This window comes from Branchiostoma floridae, chromosome 12 (genome assembly GCF_000003815.2).
Source record: "Branchiostoma floridae strain S238N-H82 chromosome 12, Bfl_VNyyK, whole genome shotgun sequence".
Taxonomy (NCBI): domain Eukaryota; kingdom Metazoa; phylum Chordata; class Leptocardii; order Amphioxiformes; family Branchiostomatidae; genus Branchiostoma; species Branchiostoma floridae.
Window position 1 is genome coordinate 13,578,905 of NC_049990.1, and position 23,018 is coordinate 13,601,922.

The 23,018-nt window shown below is 43.4% G+C and overlaps 1 protein-coding gene across 3 annotated transcripts in view; it reads right to left on the reverse strand.

Annotated features, from left to right (window-relative positions):
- LOC118428117 (alpha-N-acetylneuraminide alpha-2,8-sialyltransferase-like) overlaps nucleotides 1–22,765 on the reverse strand; it is a 38,970-nt gene extending 16,205 nt beyond the window's left edge. Inside the window, exon 1 of one of the 3 annotated variants that reach the window (XM_035838095.1) lies at nucleotides 22,582–22,765. Coding sequence is in view for 2 of the 3 variants with exons in the window: in XM_035838092.1 (XP_035693985.1) it covers nucleotides 15,269–15,295 (27 nt within the window). In the remaining variant the exon portion in view is untranslated. Of the gene's footprint in view, nucleotides 1–4,539; nucleotides 4,843–15,268; nucleotides 15,350–22,581 lie in introns of those variants that run through there. The other 2 variants (XM_035838092.1, XM_035838093.1) reach the window with 2 other exon arrangements.
- Between the last annotated feature and the right edge of the window lie 253 nt (nucleotides 22,766–23,018).

Genomic DNA, 23,018 nt, shown 5'->3' on the forward strand with positions numbered 1-23,018 from the left:
AAGGTCTAGCGGATTTGGTGATAGTTGACAGAAGTAAGGGCGATACGTCAATATTAGGATGGTCGATACAATTATAAAACACTACAGTCGAGTAGTCATAGGACTCTATCAAAGGCCGCATTTCCATTCACGGCTGATCAACAAAGCATGGAACGCATCGATGATTCTGTCACAATTATGAATATTACGACGTTATGCTGTCGGTATCGAATGACTCTTTATCGATTATTACAGTACATTGCAGAAATTTCCCCATTTCAGTTGTCAAAATCTCTTACATTCCCACCAAGACACTTAAAATGGAAACGTTGACTTCTACGCAACCTTTATTTCGCCTGGACTATCACTTATAATTCTTTTTTTATGGTTATATGTAATGATATACCGTGATATTAACCTTTTGTGTGATCTCTATTCTACAGACCCGCGCTGGCCCAAACATATTTCTCAGTGATTAATCGAGGTTTTACCCTGGAGGTGCCGTCAAAACAATTTACGGCGCCGACTCGCCATATAACTTGGTTTGATGGAATCTGGAACAGGCAGAACTCCACAGCGGAACCCCTGTCTGAGCCCCTGATCAATACACAGCCGGGCTACAATTGTCCCAGATTATCGCTGAGGCTTGTCGTCTGCACCATCGACTATTGATGCAGGCGTCTACTCCAGTTTAATGCCTCGACGTTTGTAGAGGATGCAGTAATGAGGCTAGACAGCTGACGCACACGGGGCACTGCGTCAGACAGGTGGCGTACACACGACGTGCTGCGGCAGACAGCTGACGCACAGCACGTACTTCGGCTGACAGGTGACCTACGGGACGTTCTGCAACGTCAGCTGACGTGTTGCGACAGACAGCTGACGCACGCGTCGGTATGTGCGTGAAAACGCCGTATTGTTTGAATGTGATTACAAGCAATTGAATTTGTTACGGCAAAAGTCGATGTGTATATGACAAATGTACGGTAAAATTCGGAGATGTATTCCTCATAATTATACATTTTGCACCAGGCCATTGCACTTATCAAAAGCAAAACATAACCGAACTTTAAAAAAAGGGAACTAAACCCCCTCCCTTCATCTCTTCAGATATACACATCTAACCCTTCACTTCAGGCCCGTAAGAGACACATGTTTTGTTTGCAGAAACCGCTTGGCTGGAGGAACCATGCATGATCCTGTTACACAGGAGACTTGAACAGTGGGCACCACAAACTGGATCCGCTCCAACCCTTGAACTTCTGCCAGATCACACAGGATTACAGCAGCGGGTCCGTATATCATGTTCACGAGAACCCCTATCATGTTTTATCAACCGTGAACTTCGGTTTCCCGTACCGTCCCCTGTTTACGGGGTAGAAGACCATCAGATGAAATTATAGACCTCTAGGTAGCAGCCTTCGCCCGGCCAGGAATAATGTTATGGAGGCGGCCGGACTCCCCACTGACCGTATTGACGTTTTCCCTCTCTCGTTATTTCTGGCGGTCTCTCGGAAGTGGCATGTTTATAGTTTTTAGGGCGATCGTGACAAATTGTCGGGCCGTTCTTTATGTAGGGCGTGTAAATGTGCCGTAAATCACTTCAGCAAAAATAAAGTAGTGCCGAATCCGATCAGCACTTGGCCGAGATGCAATTATCATGACGTATTTGGTTTATTTACTCTACGCATACCTGCAACACTACAAGTCAACGTAGACATGCGTGTATACAATCGTTATATGATAATTGTAGAAGAGAACAACAGATGGTGCTCAACACGCAAATTGGTTCATGATTGTTTTACAGTTGAGTGAAATCTAAGGATATTTAAGAAAATCAATGAAACATTTCTACCGAGAGGCAAAAAGGAACGTTATGGTATTCCCCTAATACTGATATGGTAGATAATGGTAATTTTCTAAACTTACTGTGTGTGATTCAATCACACTGTATCTGCATTCAAGACAAGCTTCACATTTCACAAACATCATATCAGCAATTATATCATTTGATCATTGAGACAAAGGTAGCGGTACGCACATGTCGATATACGATCGAATATGCAAACGGGCCAAATTGCCGTTCCGGAGGGGAGCGGCAACAGCGCGGAACAGCCAAATTACACCAAAATAATGGAGAGAAATATGCTCGGCTACTTGAGCTACCAGAGCCCGCAAATAGAACGACTTGTGCATCACTGGCTATGTGCTAAAGTGGATTAAAATATTGGTTCGCTTTCTATTCAGTTCAGTGACACAGTAATTTTGTGTTTGACCAAGAAACCTCAGGTAGTGGGTTTGAATCCCCTGACATGCCACCGATGATGTGCACATGGGAAATCCACTTAACACGACTTTCCTCACTCCTCCCAGGTGTAAAAATGGGTAAATGACTTCGGTTGGGAGGTACAAGGCGGTGGGAAGAGAGTTGTGGGCCCTGCCTGCAAATACTCGTACCATGTCCTCGACAGTGTATATCAATGTACAACGCCTATGGCATCAATAAGGACTACCTTTACCTACCTTTTACACCACCAACAAACCGAATATATACTTCAAAATGGCATGTCCTGTACTTCAGCATTACTAGCATTACTTTAACACAACAACAGCACAGTAACAGGATATCAAATCGCTTTGCTAAGTTGACTACAGAGACAAACCAACATAGGTCCCGGTAGGTGCCAGGTACAGTTGACTAAGAAAGTAACTATTTTGGGCGGTAAGAAAACATCGGTAGGTGACGTCCGCTGTAGAAATAAGAGTGTTCGTACCAGAACTAACACAGACAGTCCAGAATAAAGGCTTCCAATCAGTGTAAACATACAGCTGAACACTTAAGTATGCCGTCAACGTCACTCGCAGCGGGAGTGCGCTGGTTTTAATTCCAACACGGGCTCCTCTAGAATTTTTAGCTTGTTTCGCATAGCTTTGTAAACCGCCTCAAGGCAGAACACACCGGTTTTGCACTCACACCTACATGGGCTGTTATCACTGAGTGTGGTGGGTTCTTTAAGGTGCTCTCATCAAACACCGAACCCATATTCGAGGGGACGCCTCAACTGAAGCTGGGTACTCATTTTTGCATGAGCCGAGAGAAAGGGGCACTTTTGATTGTAGGTCAATAATTCTAAGCACCAGACCGCCTTGTATTCGCTGTACATGTACGAGCTTACATGTAAAACTCACAACCAATTCGTCTGATAGTGCCGATGATAAAGGACTTTGCGTTTATTCGGCCTCACTGTTTAAATATCTTGCCATATTTCAAGGGGGGGGGCTAGATGAAAAGTGCAAAAAAAATATATATTTACCTCTTAATCAATTCAAGGCAATGACTCTCAGGCCAGGCTGTATCAAAGTCAAAAGCCAGACCACAGCCTTTAGTACAATACGACTGAAAACTCAAGTAGAAACATGCCCGGTTCGGCTCAAATTCATCTCCAATTGACCTCACACCGGTGGACTCGCTGCTCGACTGTTTCAAGTCGTAAAGCTGACATATTGAAGCGACGGCTCCATCCAAAATCGGCTCAAGAAAGGCGCAGGGCTAATTGTAATAACCTGCTTCAGATTCAGCCAAGACACAAGGTGTCGGTGATACGGGTGGAATATCGTCTGATGGGCGTATTATGGTCGCACAAGGAGGTACTCAAGGGCCTGTCACTTGTACTGACTGAGACAACCATAAATGCCCAAACCTACAAACTTGAACGATTCATAGGATATAGGAGAATTCTTTTTACACAACAAGCGGGTACTTACATTGCTTACGTTTCGATGTCTCTCAGACACCTTCGTCACAATTCTCCTATATCCTCTATTCTACCAAACCTGATGAAACTATTTTCGGTTGAACGATTCATTCAAGCAACACGGGTTCCCGTACCTTCTGTTAGAAGATTATCCCGTCATAACTAATTACTATCACGTTGGTCAATAATAGAATACTGACTACACGATGACACTGTAGCGGTAACACTGTGTAACACTGCACGAAGTATATGAAACGTTTCAGTCATAAAATAAGTTATCGATACAATAGCGACAACAAATAAGATGTAGATGAATGAATTTTTGTACAAGCCTGATATGACATCACATATGATTTGTTGTGTACCTAGATTCGTTACTTTAAAAAATGAGTAGATCTATTGAGGAATGTGTGTTATTGAACCTTATATGCACTCAGTGTTCTCAGCACATAAGTCTCTCAAGTTTGCAATTCTGCGTACGTGCATTACTCCTGAATATCCCGTTTTGAATTAAGAAACGAATATAGGTACACGCCGAATAAAGGTCACGTAACGTCAGTTGCGCCATGGAAATTGGATCAATACGTGGACATCATGGCTGATATAAAAGCCACGCACCGGTAGACATCCAGCTACGTTGTAGTGTATGTCTTTGGTTCAAAACGGTCCCAGAAGACAGAATTGCCTGTTTTGCTACACAAGCCAATTGTAAAGCTAAGCCTTTCTGCGACCGGAATTGTCACATAAATCCGTTTGCTTATGACCAAGGCGAATCCCCCTCCTCCATACATCGTGCACTACCTACCAGTTCCAGGCTATCCATCCCTTGTCACCGCCCGAAACACACCGCCTCGGCACTACGGTCCATCCACTCCTACCCGCCCCTTCTCTCCCTGCACCAGGACGGGCCTCTGGCTGTTGTACCTGTCGTCCACTTCACCTGTCAATCAATCAGCTCTCCCAACCTGCGTCACACTTCAGTGGCTTCATCACACATAGTAAAAGCGTGTTGTCCTACAGTAGCGGCTCGGTACGGAGGGTGTGGGACTGGAGTACGTGTGCGGTACGGCGGGTGTGGGAGTACGTGTGCGGAAGGCTGAGTGCTCACCACTGCTGACACAACCCGCGCGGGGGCATGCTCAGTATTAAACACCACGGGATCAACCGTTAATCACAGCCCGGGGACGAACCGCTGCAGGATGAGCGTCGTTTCTTTCTATATATATTGGCAACCTGTTCTTGTGATTTATGCTATGAAAAACAGCGTGTGCACTCTACTATTTGTAACAGACAAAGGTTCATAATTTGTAGGGGATCCGAGGAAAAGCCCTCAGCAACGATAGAATATTCAGAGCGATGCCATATAATCATGCATACATGTCATGAACCCGAAGAACAAAATCCTAGCATTGTATATTCTAAGAAGCGATAATACACAGATATGCGTGTTAGAATGGAGAGCAGGGCGGTAAAAATGAAGCCCACATTTTTCTAACTGAACCTTTGCCGGTTCACCTCGGATCAACCCTACACCAGACGCGGGCTTACCACAGAAAGTCCAGACGCATCAATCAAAACTCCAACTCTCTAATGAAAACCAGTCGGCTACTTTTACTGAAGTAACCACCTTTACAAATCAACCCCTAATTTGGCGGGGAGGGCCCGCAACTTTCACCCCCGTGAGCCGCAGAAGTGAGAGAAACATGCCGGCAGTGTTTCAGCGGGACAGGGTCAGGACTGAGCCGGGCTGGACTCGACATTCCCCGGCGGTCCCGATTTTCCACCCACTTTGTGATAGTTGACACTGGCGAGGGGACTAAATCAAACTCAGACACAATGTCTAGTCTAGTAAGGGAAGATACAACAGTTTTCAGTCCATATTTAAGGACAGCGCAGGCGCCCCCTGTCGACTAAAGTTCGGTGCTGCAAAGATATGTCCAATCTAAGGTTTTGTCGGGCGGCCTAAGAATAATCTACATGAGAAGGCTTTAGTACAGAACAGAGTATAGACCACATTCCTTGTCTTGTCTGCCAATACAAGTCTGGGTACGTGAAAACTGGATCCAGGATTTCGCCCAAGGCCTTGAAGTGGGATGTCTACAATTCCACAAAGTGACCGAAAAGACCCAAGTCGTTGGAGCCCATACAAGCTAGAATGGAAATTTATCGCAAAGGAAAATGACATTTTTCTCTTCTAAGTCGGCACCACAAGGCGGGAAGTTTGCAATACGTCTGATTCCAATATGGCGTCAGGTGACATGAAGGCATCACCTGTGGCTCGTCTTGTCTAACATATCTTATGACTTTTAACCACAGACATGCGGCCTGGAGTTCACCCACTGGTGTAAACATGTCTGCGTTTCTCTTTGAAGGGGTTTGAGCGAGTCAGGGTGCGTGGCAAGGGTGAGACCGCTAGTTAGTTTTCTCCACAGTGTCCCTAGTGACCTTGAACCCCAGTTAGTTGTGCCTAAAACAGTGGAGGGCGTTTCCGCAGCCTGGTGGCTATACCTTCTTGAGCTCGCCAATAGCTCTACGGTGGTGGGAGTATAGCACGCCCGCCTAGTTCATTAGCGCACGCCGGGGATTTTTACTGTAAATTCAAAACTCAACATCCAAGGCTAGGGGAAAACCAATGCCAAATCATTACAACATATGTACCGAGTATGAAGCTCCTGTCATTCAACACAATTTATGTATAGAGATTCCTCATTGAGCATGCGATTCAAGTCCTAAGTTGCATAATCTACATACAGTTGAGTCGGTCTTCTCACAAATCGAGCAAAAATTATCTAAATTCATTAATATTCATCCCCACTTGACGTATTCTGTTTCAAAGTCTGCAATTAAAGCGCCCCCTGCAAATCCAATCAAAGCCACTAGAAGTTCCAAACTTATTGGCCTCCCTTGGAAATTAGTTTATCAAAACTGTAGGGACTACCCTGAAAGATTAATAAATAAATAAAATATGTCAAGTATTCCCGACTACAATAACTATCTAATCTTATTACCCAAAATGCTAACCATAGTTTGTCCAGAACGGGAGATATGAAAACCATTAATTGTGCTGCAGTACTTTAGAAAGCCGCTAGAGGGACAAAAATTGATTACTTTGAGGTCTAATATCACCTGAGAACCATCCACTGTAGTGACCGCTGGCTCAATCCTTACGCTCTGTGGTTAGCAAGCGAAAGAACTGAGCTAGCGGTCACTACGGAGGATGATGCTTAGGCTCGGTCTGATCAAGATCTCACAGTCACACACAAAAATATTAATATTATTATTATCGTGCGCACAGACGGACGGACGAACAGGCACACACAACGTGCGCGCGCACGCACGGATGAATACACACACGAGCGCTGGCGAAAATATAACCTTCTTGGCGAACTTCGGCAAGCTAACGATTTATCGTTGTTTATTTGTACAGAAAAGGCTGTGTATGGTGACCTAATCGGTCCAAGTTAGCGGTCGGACAGGGTCTCAGAAACTGGCAAACAGCCAAGGCGGTTCAAGGACAAACGTGCATTTACTTATCCTCTTCAAGGACAAACGTCTACTTATTCGTTTCAAGGCTCAAGAAATTTCAGCCAAGGGTATTGGCACACTTGCATCTGATTCGTTTCGCATGTCACAACTTTCTTCCTCTGTCGTACCTCTGGTACACGTTAAAGCTTTAACTTGCTTGCATTTTTGGCAACTTTTGTTGTATTGACAAGAAGAAAATGTAATTTCTTACCTCGAGGAGTTGGACAATGTTTTCTGTGGGAAATTTTGGCAGAATTCCAATGTTTCTAGGGGCTTAGCTACCGTAAGCAAGTAGAGGTTTTCTGAGCGTATCACAGACTGGGAGTTTCTAATTACCTCCATGAAATGTCATGGAGGTTATATTTTACCCAGCGTTTGTGTGTGTGTCTGTCTGTCTGTCAACAAGATAACTCAAGAACGGCTGGATGGATTAGTTTCATACTTGGTGTGTTGGTAGGGTGTGATAAAAGCTAGAAGTGATTAGATTTTGGGCCCCCTAGCGGCTTTCCTTGGTACTGCAGCGCAACTTCCGGTTTTGCTATCTCGTGTTCTGAACACGCTATGGTCACGATTTTTGAGTGTTAGATAGCTCTTGTGCTCAGGAATAAGTGACATAAGTTTTGGCCCCCTACCGACTAGGTTTGGGATAGCAGGGGCATTTTTGTCAAAAACTTCTGAAGCGGATAACTCAAGAAGGGAACAATGGATTTTCATGATTTTTGGTATGTAGGTACCTTAGACAATGTTGTACAAGATAAAATACTAATTATGCAAAATAGGAGTAAATTTGCATAATTAATGAGAATATTCTATAATAGCAGTTTTTTCAATGTATCTCTTGTCCCGGACATGATATAGTCTTGACATTTGGGTGGTAGTTAGCTTGCAGTGTCATGACAAAGTGGTGCAGATTTCAGCCCCCTAACATGTAATTTCGGAACTGCAGGGGCATTTTTGTCAAGACATTCCAAAGAGGATAACTGCAGAAAGGATTGACGGATTGGCATCATTTTAGGGGTGCAGGTAGCTTAGGCAAAGGTGTTCATAATGATATACATGTTATGCAAATGAGGACCTTATTTGCATAATTAATGAGGAAATTGTACAATACCATTATTAGCAATAACTGGACTTCAATAAATGTAACACTTATTAACTATGATAGGTGGAATATAAGCAGATACCAAATATGGTTAAAATGAACTTATTTGCATAATTTATGTAAAAATTTTATGTCTAATGATTGGAATTTTATACTTGTAACATGTGTACGTTAGTCAATGATGAACAACACCACGCATAAATTATGTTAATGTCTTAGTCAATTGCATGAAATCTACAAAAGCTCTAAATTTTCATGGAGGTATGAGGTCGCCGAACTCTAGTTTATTTATTTATTTATTATAACAAACTTCATCTTCAAGGATATGTATCGTCTGTGTCAGCTTTGTCAATTTGTGGCATTTTCGGCGTGTGTACTAACGCCTTAATCTCCAAGCAGATCCTAAGGTAGCATAAGATACAGAAAGCTGGCAGAGGAGTGAAGCCGGCTTAGGAGTGTGTTTTGCTACCGGGCAAATGTACACCTCTTGGCTGCACTCCTTGGACAGTTTGGTGCTATTTTATGCCATTGTAGGATCTGCTTGGAGATTACTAACGCATGTCTACTAACGCAAATGCTGTGTTTTTCTATCCGTCTGCTAACTCTCCAAAGGGGAAGACGAAGATGGAGTTAAAGACAGTTTCACTACTCAACAGACGAGCTAAACGTTGCAAAAACGTGGAATCAATCATAATATCTGTTTGGAGTTGGGGTTACAAAAGTATCCGTTGATGCGCCAGCTGTGCATTGATCACTGTACAACTGAACACCAAGGTCGCAACACACAGTATCTATCCGCGTCCCCTGGGGTCAATAGTAATTCAAGTATAAAGTAGTGCGTCATAGTATTGTACTTGAAACAGCCGAAGATATTTTTCTGTGCACGTCTGTGAGAAGGATCATGTGCTGAATGACAGATGAATACTTTATATTTACATGGTCCATGTCCACTCTGCTCTGCATTTCCTGATGAAATGCAGAGCAGAGTGGACATGGACCATGGACCAATATTTATAATATCAACTAGATTTGTTTATACTGTTACATTAGAATAGATTAGTTGTTAGATACTTGCAATAGTATATAGTTCAACTCCCATGTATATACAGATTGTCATAAATCTTACCTTTTACAATTGTCGCGCAATAAAGTTCTTCTTCTTCTTTCTATCTAGACTGTATTACGTATGTTTTTTTTTTTCGATCGGCGTGAATTTGCGTCTGAAAACTTTTACCACCGACCACTGTGCGACCGCTGCAGTGAACATGGCCTTCGCTGGGCTACGTATAAAACTAAAAAAGAGAGGTTTTTTAACTCATCCCTGTAGCAAGCGGCTTGTGTGTTTTTAACTCATGTTCACATAGTGTGTAGGTAATCTGGGACTATGCGGGAGTATGTTTGCCCGGGGGCACCGCTATCACAACACCATGACTTGACCCCGACTATATTTGTCGAAAGCCTTTAGCACGTCTGCAGTGACGTCCTTCCCGACCTAGTTTCGCTGTTTTCACTATGAACTCGGAGAGGGTAAAAATTTGAAATTAAAAAAAAATGCTGGATACGCCTGTACTCTTCACATATGTTTGATGTCAGACTTAATTGTCGATTACACAGCAATATTCGTCTTATGAATTCCACCCAAACTTCTTTACCTTCACTGACAAAAAGAAAACGAATTCTCCTTCTAACATCATAAAACCCACACATAGTGGAAAAGGTGGGATCTTTCGTCTTCCACTGTCTTCGAAAAAGGAGTCGAACCCAATAACCCCAATGACATAGGATCTAGAGTTAGCTTTTACTAGTTTCAGACTAGAGTAGACACTGTTTGAATCTCTCATGTTACCTGTAATAAGCCCACGGGCAAGAATTTGCAATAAACTTTATACAATCCAGAAAGTGTACCTTGGTGCACAACTGGTGGATGAGTATTCTCCAGGCAGTAGTTTCCGTCGGGGCTAGTAGTTGTGGCGATGTTCACGTCTCCCTCTCTCCACGGACGTTATAAACGCGTCTTACATCACTTCTACCCGCGAAACCGAAACCATTCAAGTGGGGGAGCCAATGACGAAGCATGTTACATATCACAGGAGATGTTGAAACGATAGCTACAAAAAATGTATTTTTATCGAAGCTGAAACTAAATTTTACAAATCTCTCATTCAATCAAGCTGATGATGGCGTCTAAAATGCAGAAAAAGAACTGTTGTGTCTTTTGCCACCTGCGTAGCTGTAGCTCTATCATGCCAAGGCATTTTAATTTAGGGCAAATATATCAAGCCATGTTACGGCTCAGTAATAGTGTAATTTAGAGTTCTTCTTTCTCCGATAGCTTTCGATCGCATACTAGACCACTTACGCAACATGTTTCATGTGATCCTGTGGAAATTCCCTATACCAATTGAACAGTAAAGAAGTAATACATTTGTATGTTTATCATCGCTGTGTTCCAAACACTCATAATTCATATCTTGAAAACTTCATATGTGGGGGACCTTCTGTATGTACGTTTGCGGATGAACGGCACAGCACGAGAAGCTAGCTCTTGGTGGATTGCATGGATATTTCGTTTGACCTCGAAACGATACAAATTTGAGCCCCATAGCGGCATGCTATTTGTACTGCAGCGGAACTTCCTGTTTGGATATCTCGTGTTCTGAACATGCTATGGTCGTGCTTTTTGAATGTTAACTAACTATTGAGTAAGTGACATAGGTTGGAGCCTCTATCAGCATTGTTTGCAGGATTGAGCTGATCATGTTGCAGACTTTCTCCGCATGTTGAACCATACCCTGGGAGCCAGCCAGGATCGGGCAGCTAGGACTGCTTATTCGGTGGCCCAAGACAGTCAGGCCCATCCAATTTCCTATTAGCGCCCCAGAGTTTAAGCCCGATGAGGTCCACCTGCCCTTAGCCAGTCTGGTGGCTCCTCTCTTGCTGTCAGATCCCTCGCTCTCTTTAGAGAGCAAGCGCCACTATTGGCCTGCCACTAATTACCTCTAGGGTAGCGATAACTCCTTCAGGCTTTAACTACCCGGAGTGCTTATGTGAAATAGGCGGGCTGACTGCCTTGGGTCCCCGAACAAAACTCGCTTGCTACCCGGTCCTGGCTGGCTCCCAGGGTAGTTGAACTACTGTATTAGTACCTAACACAAAGCGGCGCACGTGGCCTGGGTACAGTTGACCCGATTGCCTCATTACGACTGACTTATCTGTCAGGCTAGACATATTCTGTGAAATACTTCCACCTCCAGCCATGGCCATAAAAGGAACCCATACTCTTCTGTTGGAACTGTGGGACTAGCTATGGGACACTCACACTACTGCACTATAGTAACGTATGACAACAAACTATCTCATAATCACACAAACATCAGACAGAACTGTACTCTGTGCCAGCGGATACTGTAAATACAGAAATGTTCGCGGTGGATTAATGTTCGCGGTTTTCGCGGTGACCACTTCACAGCGAATTTAAAACCACCGCGAACATTTTTCTATCATGATATTAGATTGCAGTCTATGGTGTTACCGCGAACTTAAATCCACCGCGAAAAGTCCTTTTTCCCGCTACCGCGAAATTAAATCCCCGCGAACTTCAATACATTTACAGTACCCGAAAAGTAATAAGAGGCACGTAACACGAATTTCCTCACTTCCCTCACGTGAAAATTAGTACCTAGCTTCGGTTAGGGCCGTCCCTCAGATAGGACGTTAAATGAAGGTCCCGTGTTTGAGGAGAGCCACACCTCGAGCACGTTAAAGAACCCATCGCACTTATCGAAAAGAGTAGAGGTCCTTCCCGGTGCGAGCGAATCAATAAATCTGAGATATGCAGCTTGTAACATTCAGTACGAATCTGTTGTGTTACGCCATGGAATAACACGAAATAAAATCGTTGTGATGTTTCCTTCGAATCCCCTTCAAAAGTTTGACGCAAAACGCAACAGATTGAGCTACACACAGAAAATTAAACGTATAATGCTATCTCTTTCAACTTAGTTCAGTGCCTACAACAAGTGGCCAACGCTGGCCTTGCGTTGGCTTGTTCTTTTGTAGCTTAAAATACCAACAGATTTGGTTGTACATTGTGCTTCTGTAGTGACCTATGTCCATCCAGTCTCGATGTAGCGGAACGTGCTGGTACGAATGGCCTTTTACAAATGAAGAGAGATGCAAGAACAACACCCAGAGGGACTGTGATTTTCGTTTTCTACGGTTGGCCGTCTCACAAAGCCACCCAGGATCTTATCCATGTTTTTGCATAATGTTGAGCTTTTCAGAATCGCACCAAGTCATTAGGGGCCGTTTCAACCGACAAAAACCCAGACAAACAAGAATTTTTTCACCAAGGACGTTGCAATTTTAGAAAAAGCCGCAATTCAAACACGAGAAAATGCTAATAATCTCATATGATGAAACAGAAAGGCAACATTTTCGCGGAAATGCAGAATGTTTTTCTCGAGTCCTGTTGTCAAGCTACTGGTAGACAGCACTTTACCAGTACGCTTGCCCTTTAGTATTGCGTGAGAGCATTAAAAAAACCCACATCTGCTTGGTTTTTGGTCCAGGTCATTAACATAATTACTAGTAGATGACTGTAGATCTATTCTATACCATTAGAATTGTATGCGAGAAAAATGCTCATAACAGTCATATTGGAACAACAGCTAATATTTAACCTAACCTCTGATTGGATACTGATTGCTTTTATTTGCAACAACAGCTAATATCTTACTCTGATTGGCTACAGACAGAAGAAGAAAGGAAAAAAAAATGTATTCCCCTACCGGAGAAACATAACTATCACCTACATCATACTGGAAAGTTCTAGATACGCTAGTTAACGTTATGAATTATTCATATTTCTCAAGTACAACAGATTTCAAGAGACTCGATGCTACAAACAGATTAGTATATATCTTCAGATGTCAGAACTCCCATAATGCAAAAATAGGCAAATACTAGTATATCAATGACTGCTCTGCTATTAGACAGAATACCGAAACTAATGATTAGCCTACTCCATTGTAATACTATATCACGGAATTATGTTAGCCCTTATTGTTATGTTAACAAGGTTGTTAAGCTATATCCTATACCTCTGTTTTGTACTTTATGTAATAGTTTTTGCCATACATTGTATGATGTACAATTGTCGTGCAATAAAGCTCTTGTATACCATGTCAGGGCGGCCTGAGTGAAACTCGCATGTAGAAGATTTACTAGGCGGGAGTAAGTGTCATGTAGCTCTGTTTAGTCTTGTCAGAATTAGCTCCATAGCTACTTCAGCAGGCTGTATCAATTATCCCTCCCGCTGAACAGCCACTCCACCACCATAACCCATATCTACGCCATCAGCTGGTCTGGGTATCATCGCACCTACCGAGCCATGAAACATTTTGATAAGGCCCCCTCCCTCCGTAAGGCCAGAGTTCTTGACCAGAGTGACCACCTGTCATGTCCAGTTCACCCCAGGCCGCCCAACAAAAGTCCTGACCGCATCATGTGAAGGCCACTCCATCCCCTCCGACCCGAACACCATCTCAACCCGCCGCTAGTCAGCTGGTTTTCGTTTCGCCGCAATAAGTTGAGAAAACTACAAAGCGAGACATTTGACATGGGGAAGGCTGTGCATCTGTTTTCAGGCACCCGACATCTTTGATCGTTTTGTTTCATTTCGTTGCGATTTATTTCCTGGTACTTATTTCATTCAGTTAGTGATGATTATGTACCCGGCGTATGGTTTCCATACAGACTCATAAAAACGAACGCAAATGCTTTAATTTGTCATCTCACCATCACGTGGACTTCATTTCGTGTATCTGCATCTATGCAAGAGTATCCGAGCTTGACCAGGAAAAAGGATACGCCCAAATTCACGCCCCTTCTCTGACAGCCAGGACGCCAACATCTGCTTGGAGTTAAACCCGGCAGGATAAGTGAATTATTTCAACAACGCCGGCCCACTGAGGTCTCCAAAGACTTCCATTGTTCTGTGCTATGGAATGCCTCTGGGCGGGAGTTGTTCCCATGGTAACATGAACAAACCGAATGGGTAGTACAGTTGCCATGGTAACAGCTCCATCGGTGCTGTTGTCACTGAACACGCATTGTTGTGACCCGGGGGAGACGACCTCTGACCCCTACATTTACCCAACCCGTGTGTTGTACAAACCAGGTACTCTCCAAGCAGAGGTTAGGCTCCGGCTGTTTTTTAACGTTTTTTTAGTCGTTTTTATCGGGCTTTCTATTTTGTCATTTTTCTTGAAGTACGCCAGCCAAAAGTTAGGTTTTGACACAGCAAGATAAAATACAAACTAGAAAGCCCGATAAAACGACTAGAAACGTTTAAAAAATAGCCGAAGCCTAACCTCTGCTTGGACAGTACAAACCTGGTGCATTACGCCGAACTATAGCCGGTTTACCGGGTATCGCAATACTGGCATGCCGGCAATACAAACAAACAAACAGAAAAACAAACCTTTAGTTTTCCTGTCACCTGCCTTTTGTGCGAAATGCCCACGACTACCAAAAATACGTTAAAAGTGTTCTACTTCTTGTGCAGCTCTATGATAGGGGGTTTGCTAGTGTTTCTTCCTCATTTTTCCTCTGGCGAAATGCCGGTGACGATTCGCCTGGGTGCCATCCTACCCTGGTTTAAAGTTACAGGGTACCAGACCAGGAGACAACTGTTAGATCGACCAAACCGGACTTAATACAACCCTAAGGTTACATTACCATGTAATTACAAGTAAATCAAATCGACAAAACATCTTGGACTAATAGAATTAAGGAGCTATTAACTAGAACAAAAACAAACTAGTACAACGACTTAACACTTCAAACTGCCCAACCCAAACGCCGGAATTCGTCATAGAAAGTCTTGGTAAAAGATTCCACCTACTTCAGTGTTGGGCAGCTGCTGCTCCATACATACAGGTTGTTCTGGTACTATCAACGCGTAGTTTCAAATACTTGTCGTGTACTGTATGTAGGGTGACTTATGGCAAATTCCAGGTGCTAGTGACAGTCCCTCACGATGTTACATGCACGTCAGAGTGAGTGAGAGAGAGTGAGTTACGCTACAATGCTATCATTGTACCGTCCCTGGGAATGACCACAAACACAGGGTGTGTCCCCACTACCCCCGTTACGCTTGACGAAGACGAGATCAAACGGAGAGTTGGTAGGACAAACAACAACTATAAACACACTGGGTAGAACCTGGCACTGCCTTTTGTCGTCCTTCCCTGTCACAAGACAAACAAAGGCGTGTCATTCGTGCCCAGGAAAAACTCCGAAAAATTAGACCTTTCATGACGTCAGCAGTAGAAACACCACCCACACGTGTGAGCGCGTGGAGGTCAAACCTCACCACCTACACGTGTGAGCGCGTGGAGGTCAAACCTCACCACCTACACGTGTGAGCGCGTGGAGGTCAAACCTCACCACCTATACTCTCCAAGCAGAGGTTTAGGCTCCGGCTGTTTTTTAACGTTTTTTTAGTCGTTTTTATCGGGCTTTCTATTTTGTCATTTTTTTTCGTTGTGTCCGGTATGTATTTATTTTGTAAATTCATGCCCGTAGGCTAATTGCAAGGGTACACACAGTAAAAAATAACAAGTTTCTATTCTATACAGCTATCTTACGATTCTACATACCTTACTGGGAGGTTTGACTTCGTAGTTATGCCTCCCGAAATCTATAGCGTCACGGGATTTTCAAAAGGAAAAACTAGCAAACGACATTATACAACTCAGGCATACAACAGGTATACAACTGTGAAAGACAGGAAAGCATGCAGAGTGAGACTATAAACAATACCTTTCCATGAACCATTGTCTCTTTGTCGTTTTATCTGATTAAGGAGGTAATAATTACTAATATCCACCAACTTTGACTAACCACTTCTTGTTAGTGTCAACGTGCCACGCAAAGGTCAATACTGTAGCGGATATGTGGACAAACATGACAGTCACAAACACGCAAACACTACTGAATACAAAACCAACGTAAGGCAGAGTAATGCCTGAGTTTTACAAGTCTTTTGCCTTTCTGCTTGCGATTTACAGAGCGTGACTGTTTCCTACATGGCGCTGTGGCTAATGAAATTGTCCTGATGACATCGTGACGTGAGCTCAGTTTGTTGGGGAATTCGAGACGCCGCAAGTGAAGCAAGCGATGTTGGTGTGATCAGAGAGGGCAGCAGTAACTCACGGCATGATTATAGCGTTATCATATTACAGCTACGTTGCATAGATAACGCACAAAAATGCATTTTTGGTAAAAAAAAAGAAAAGCGAAAAGTGAAAAGTCTAAATTCATTCCATGAAACTGGCGGCGGCAAAGCTTTACGCTATATTCAATACTCTCCAAGCAGATCCACAGTGGCGTAATATATAGTATCAAACCCACCGATGCCCGTTTGACTCCCTTTACTCCTTGGCCAGCTTTGATACTATCTTATGGCACCGTTGGATCTGGTTGGATCTGGAGATTAATATTCGAGAGGATCGCCAATCTGTAACGCTAAATTGAGGAAGACAATTTTTTCCAAAAATGTGGCTACCTCATGAGCACTTACCGGGAATTACCGGAAATCATAATAGATAGTTACGCAATGGGATACAGGCGCTCTTAACCCCCTAACCACCACCCCCGTCATCTTCCACCTTTACTTCGTGACTTCGTGCCATCTCAACGGAGTGAACACAAACTTCAAAACAATTTAAATACATGCAGAAAGTAAAAGAGAGCAAAGCTGAGCACGAAGCATGACATGGTTTAGTACTTAGTGCGATGCGGCTTCGCTATGGTTCACGTGTTTTCTTAGCCAAGCACACCGAGTACGGTAGCCAGGGCGTTGGCCATGGCTTCTTTTTACGTGCAGAGATTTGACGTTTGAGGCTTAACGCCTGGAGCTTCCTCAAATAAGGACCATCCGCTTGACGTCACCTTCCAGAATGACGAATGCGATCCATTACAACATGTCCGAGCTAGAGCCGAGCCATGGCAGTGCTAGAATCGAACACCGGCCCTCATGACATGGCCCTAATTACCTCCTTCGTCTACCTTCCTATGGGCGTTGGCGTGAGTTATGGAGGGAAGTGGGTGGGTTGGTTTCAACACATCGTGGCCAGGTTTCGCACCGCTAAGGAAAATGTTCGCGGTGGTTTTAAGTTCGCGGTGAAGCAGCCACCGCGAAAACTGCAGACATTAATCCACCGCGAAAGTTTCTGCATTTACAATATTCCTTTCCCGGCATTATAAACAAAGAACCTTATCGTAGTGAAACCTGGCCGCAATGTGTTGAAAATGGCAATCGCGACTCAACCTCTGCTTGGAGAGTATACGGTGATCCGTTGTGCAATTTTGTCTATACAGTACTGTAAATGCATTTAAGTTCGCGGGGATTTAATAAGGCGGTAGCAGGAAAATGGACTTTTCGCGGTGGTTCTAATTTCGCGGTAGCACCATGCACTGTAGTCTCTTACTGTTATGGAAAAATGTTCGCGGAGGTTTTAAATTCGCGGTGAAGCGGCCGCCGCGAAAACCGCGAACATTAATCCACCGCGAACATTTCTGCATTTACAGTATCCGGTATTCACATTTCTGGACCTGGGGTCACTTAATAGAAATTTAGGACCGTTTTCATTACACAAATCACGGTTGAAGTAGCACATGTGGCAGACATTATATTGTCCTAGCGGTGTATCATTGGTTCATGTGAAATCATATAAAAAGCTATAAATCCAAGATGTACCCAGCTTTTCAGATAACGGTCTTCAAGGTACGTGTATCTCGCACCAGTCTTTGGGATGTACCATTTACATACTGGGTGTAAACGAAATTTTATTCATCTTTTATGTTATATTCTAGAGCTATGCATGGTATAAGTCGGATCATTTTAAAGTACACACATGGGGCCCAAGTAACTACTGTAAATGCATTCAAGTTCGCGGGGATTTAATTTCGCGGTAGCAGGAAAAAAGGATTTTCGCGGTGGGTTTAAGTTCGCGGTATCACCATGGACTGTAGTCTCTTACTGCCACGAAAAAATGTGCGCGGTGGTTTTAAGTTTGGCCACCGCGAAAACCACCGCGAACATTAAACCACCGCGAAAGTTTCTGCATTTACAGTATATGTAGAATGTATGGAATGTGCTGTTTGCGTACTATTAGTATTAGGCCATGTTCATTCTGGAAACCCCAAAACTGATGCGAGCGTGCGAATAAAAGCTTGTCTTCATTAGAAAATCCAAGTGGACAGGGAGGTTGAATAAAATAAATGACTAAAAGTCTAAAGTTTTAATATACGGAATATGGCACACAGAAAATAAGATTCTTCATTTTTGTTCCTTCACACTTTCTTTGATCTTGGAATTGATGTTGGCATTCTACGACATAATTATCCGTTTTACGGATTTTTTTCAATTTACGGCACATATTTGCTGATATGTACTCAGCTGATATGTACGACTTATACGTATAGTATCTATTTGGGACGATTTTTTCCTGAAAACGGGCGAAACTTGATGCTCGCGTGGTGTCATACAGTAGACATAATCGAATCAACATAACCTAAAGGAAAAAGTCTATTTCTTTTGCGAGTGAAACCTTAAATTAACACTTTAGACATTTAAGATAAATGCAAGACGTGCACACTATAGCGTGTCCTAATATGTATATTGAGGTCACTCTATACATATGACATAGTCTGCCCCACGGATGACCTCAGACAGCGGAACTGTGTTTAGACCTTCTCCTGTCCGATGAAGTAAACACGATGTAATAACAAAGCACGCTGCTGACGTGCATGAGCAAAAACAGACACAGAAAAAAAGACACACACCGTTTGTTCGGAAACTTGTATCCAGACGTTTTGCCAGGGCCAACAAAGGCCAGCTCGTCGGCATATCCCCAAGGCAATTTCGTCCCTCAGTCAAGCAAAATCGTTGGCTGCTTTCGCCCTGAGAACAGTCTGGTATCCAGGCTAGGAGGTCGAGAGATCCAATCTTCAACCCGGTCTCACTAAATAACGAAAACAACTAAAAACCACCGAAAACAACCGAAAACATTCTGCCCTTAAAAAAATCTGGTAATCGTGTGAATGTTTGAGTTTGAGTGTCTGGATGTGAATTCGTCCATACCACAAAGAAGTTCAAGAGTAAATTGTTTCCCGAGTTGGTGTCGCCCTTTTTATTCTGTTGTAGATGAGACTGTGCCTGAGAAAACACAGTCATTTCGCCGCGATGTTGCAGTACAGTAAATGCAGAAATGTTCGCGGTGGATCAACGTTCGCGGTTTTCACAGTGGACACTTCACCGCGAAATTAAAACCACAGCGAAAAGTCCATTTTCCCTCTACCGCGAACTTAAAACCACCGCGAAAAGTCCATTTTCCCTCTACCGAGAAATTAAATCCCCGCGAACTTAAATGCATTTATAGTATAGCCAGTGACCCAGTACAGGCGTTCAATAGCCTTACACCTCTGCAAGTTAATAAACCCAATGTGACCCGACACACTTATCGAGAGGTGGGGGTGGCCCGGTATGCTTGGCTACAAACGCGGCTCGCTTTATAAAGAAATATCGAAATATCGGATATCGAAAAAATGGATATCGGAAAAGCATTACGCTCCATCAAGCATTACGCTACGTATTTTGTATGTACCATCGATTGCTACCTACGACTGATGCGTCATAGCCAGTTACAACAGGAAGGTTTCTTTCCTCTCCCAACAGGGTTCCAAGAAAACAAATTACGTCACTCACACCGAAGTGCAAGGTTACAATTTCCCCTTCCAAGATACCCTCAAAGATAAGCGGTACTGGCGGCTTTGCCCTCAGGCTGGGTAGTAAGTCGTGGGGATACTGTAAATGCAGAAATGTTCGCGGTGGATTAATGTTCGCGGTTTTCGCGGCGACCACTTCACCGCGAACATTTTCTATTATGGTATTAGACTGCAGTTTATGGTGTTACCGCGAACTTAAAACCACCGCGAAAAGTCCCTTTTCCTACTTCCGCGAAATCAAATCCCCGCGAAGTTAAATGCATTTACATATTCTAATTCCTATACAGTTTGTAACAGAGCTAAGGGAAAACAGGATGTTGGTGAAACGTGAACCCATATCCTCTAACATCTGTTTGGAGATTTGGTTCTTGCTCGTATCAGAATTATTACCGTCGGTGGTCTGAAATCATTCTGAAATTGTCAAACAAAGCTTTGCTGTTTCTGATGTCGGATTTGTCGTCAGGTCTTGAGACAGGAGAGTTGAGACAATGCTATATCTGGTAACCACCCCCTCCTATTCCTAAGGATGTTCGGCATTGTAGCTTCTATTTAAACCACTCATTCATTGGATGGGGGAGGGGGATTTGCTGTGTGTGTGACAAGTCCTTCGGTGCATGTTGGCCCTGATGCCGAACAACTAACACCCGTGTACGCCCTGGCGACAGTCGGGCACTTATCCCTTTTTTCATGAAATATTTCTACGTGAATTTCTCGTTATTGACTGAAGTACACAGGAACGCACGACTGACCACATACGAACGCCAAGGAGCGCGTACTGGACATTTTTGTGAGGACAATGTTATATCTATATCTAGACTCGAGTCGTCAGCAGTATCCATATCTCCCAGGCCTTTGTCACATTTCACCCACATGGCACTATGTTTGAACGAGTCAGTGAAAAATTGAAAACAATTCTCATCCTGCTTTTTGTTGCCAGCTATCTGCGCTAATCTAGACTGGAAACGGGAATTCCTTACCGTCCACTGGGATTAAAATAGATCGACGGGGCATGAAAACTGATTAATCAATTCGTCGGGACAAAGGTAAATACGTCAACAAACTATGGAAATGAGCTGGTGAATGAAAAGCACAGTATCGCTGTATAATACACATTAATTTTTTTCATTTTAATACTACATGACACAGAGATACCAACCATTATGTGCTGGATAATGATGTACTAATAATCACATGCATGTAGCAGTAGGTAACAACTCACAACACCCGGCACAGTGCACTGTGAAGACTTTTGGAGCTAGGGGAAAATTTAAATAATCATTTGCGGAATAATAAATTCATACGGCTACTTCCTTGCGGCAAGTTGCGCTACAACCGCGCTATTGTAAAGATTACGGGTCCCCAAACAAAATTCATTTTTTATTTATTTATTTTTGAATCTGATTTGATAAGAATGTTACAATCAACATAATATTTCCCCCTTGTAATATTTCATAATAATATGATCTGTACTTATATATCTTACAGGTCAATACTTGACCCTATAATAAAATACAAGCCGTTTGACCTAATTACTAACATACTATGCAAGCATGCCAGTACTGCCTAGAGGACCTATATGTTCACACCATTCCCTGGACACGTTTTCTTCCAAATCAGCCACAAAAGGATTCCATAACATCGTGTTGTATAAACCGTATCCATCCCTCTTACCGAGGAGGTTTATCTTGATAAAACCTCCCAGATCTGACCCTAACGCGATGTGTTTCTGAGATTTTAAATGACCCCGGTAGGGTTGACAGTTTGCTAAACAAATTGACAGAGCCGCTGCAGGATAGAGGCCAAACAAGCAGCACAACAAATCACGTATTCTAGCTGGTACGTCTACAGGACCGAGGATGTCCACACAGAGTGGGGTACAGAAACATCACTAATCAAGTCTAATGACGTATTTAACCAGTCCTTTTTGTCTGATAAAAAAAGACTGCTTTCCGGTCGTGTTTTCATACATGACAACGAACGCCTAATTAAGTACATGTATAATAAATGAAGCATACACCAAAAGTATAGTTGTACATTCCCTGTACGATGCAAATTGTTAATCGCTGTATTACTAATAGTGAGATTATGAAATACATTGCCGTTTGAATAATATATGAAGAGTTTTGTTTTGAGCGCCCGCCGTTAGGAGTGAAGCCCGTACCCGTTAGGGGACCCCCGCGGTACACACAAACACAGACAGCGGTGCAGGGCACCGAAAACATGGCCGAAATCGTTTAACTCACCAACGAGTCTTGCTTTCTAATTATAGACGCAGGACTCATGTGACCACGCTATGCGGAAAGAAGTGATATCACGTCCCCACATGTGCCGTCAGGAAACCGCTTGTACCGCGTCTGACAAGAGAAAACCATGGACTGTGTGAGCATCTGTGTCCGTAGTATCGGAAATAGAGAAGCTTCCTACCTATACTCCCTTCTCCTGGTCCTGAGTCGGCTATCCCTTCAGGTTTCACAATATCTCCATAATCGCGCTGTTAGAAGGAACAGGGAGAGGTTGTGGTGACAGGACAGCGCTAGTTCCGCGGAGCTTGCTCGCTAGCTGCGCGCTTGACCTGGAGTGTGCGCTCCCGCTGGGATTCCTTCCGCTCAGCCTCTCGCGAGGAACACGCTCGCTTCACCTCTCGCGAGATTAGCCGATAAACGCCGAACAGATGTGTTAGATGGTCGTGACTGTCTCTCAAGCTCTCAAGCCAAGGACAGAAGATACTGTAAATTCATTTAAGTTCGCGGGCATTTAATTTCGCGGTAGCGAGAAAATGCCTTTTTGCGGTGGATTTGATTTCGTGTTAGCACCATGCCCTGTGGTCTCTTACTTCCATGGAAAAATGTTCGCGGTGGTTT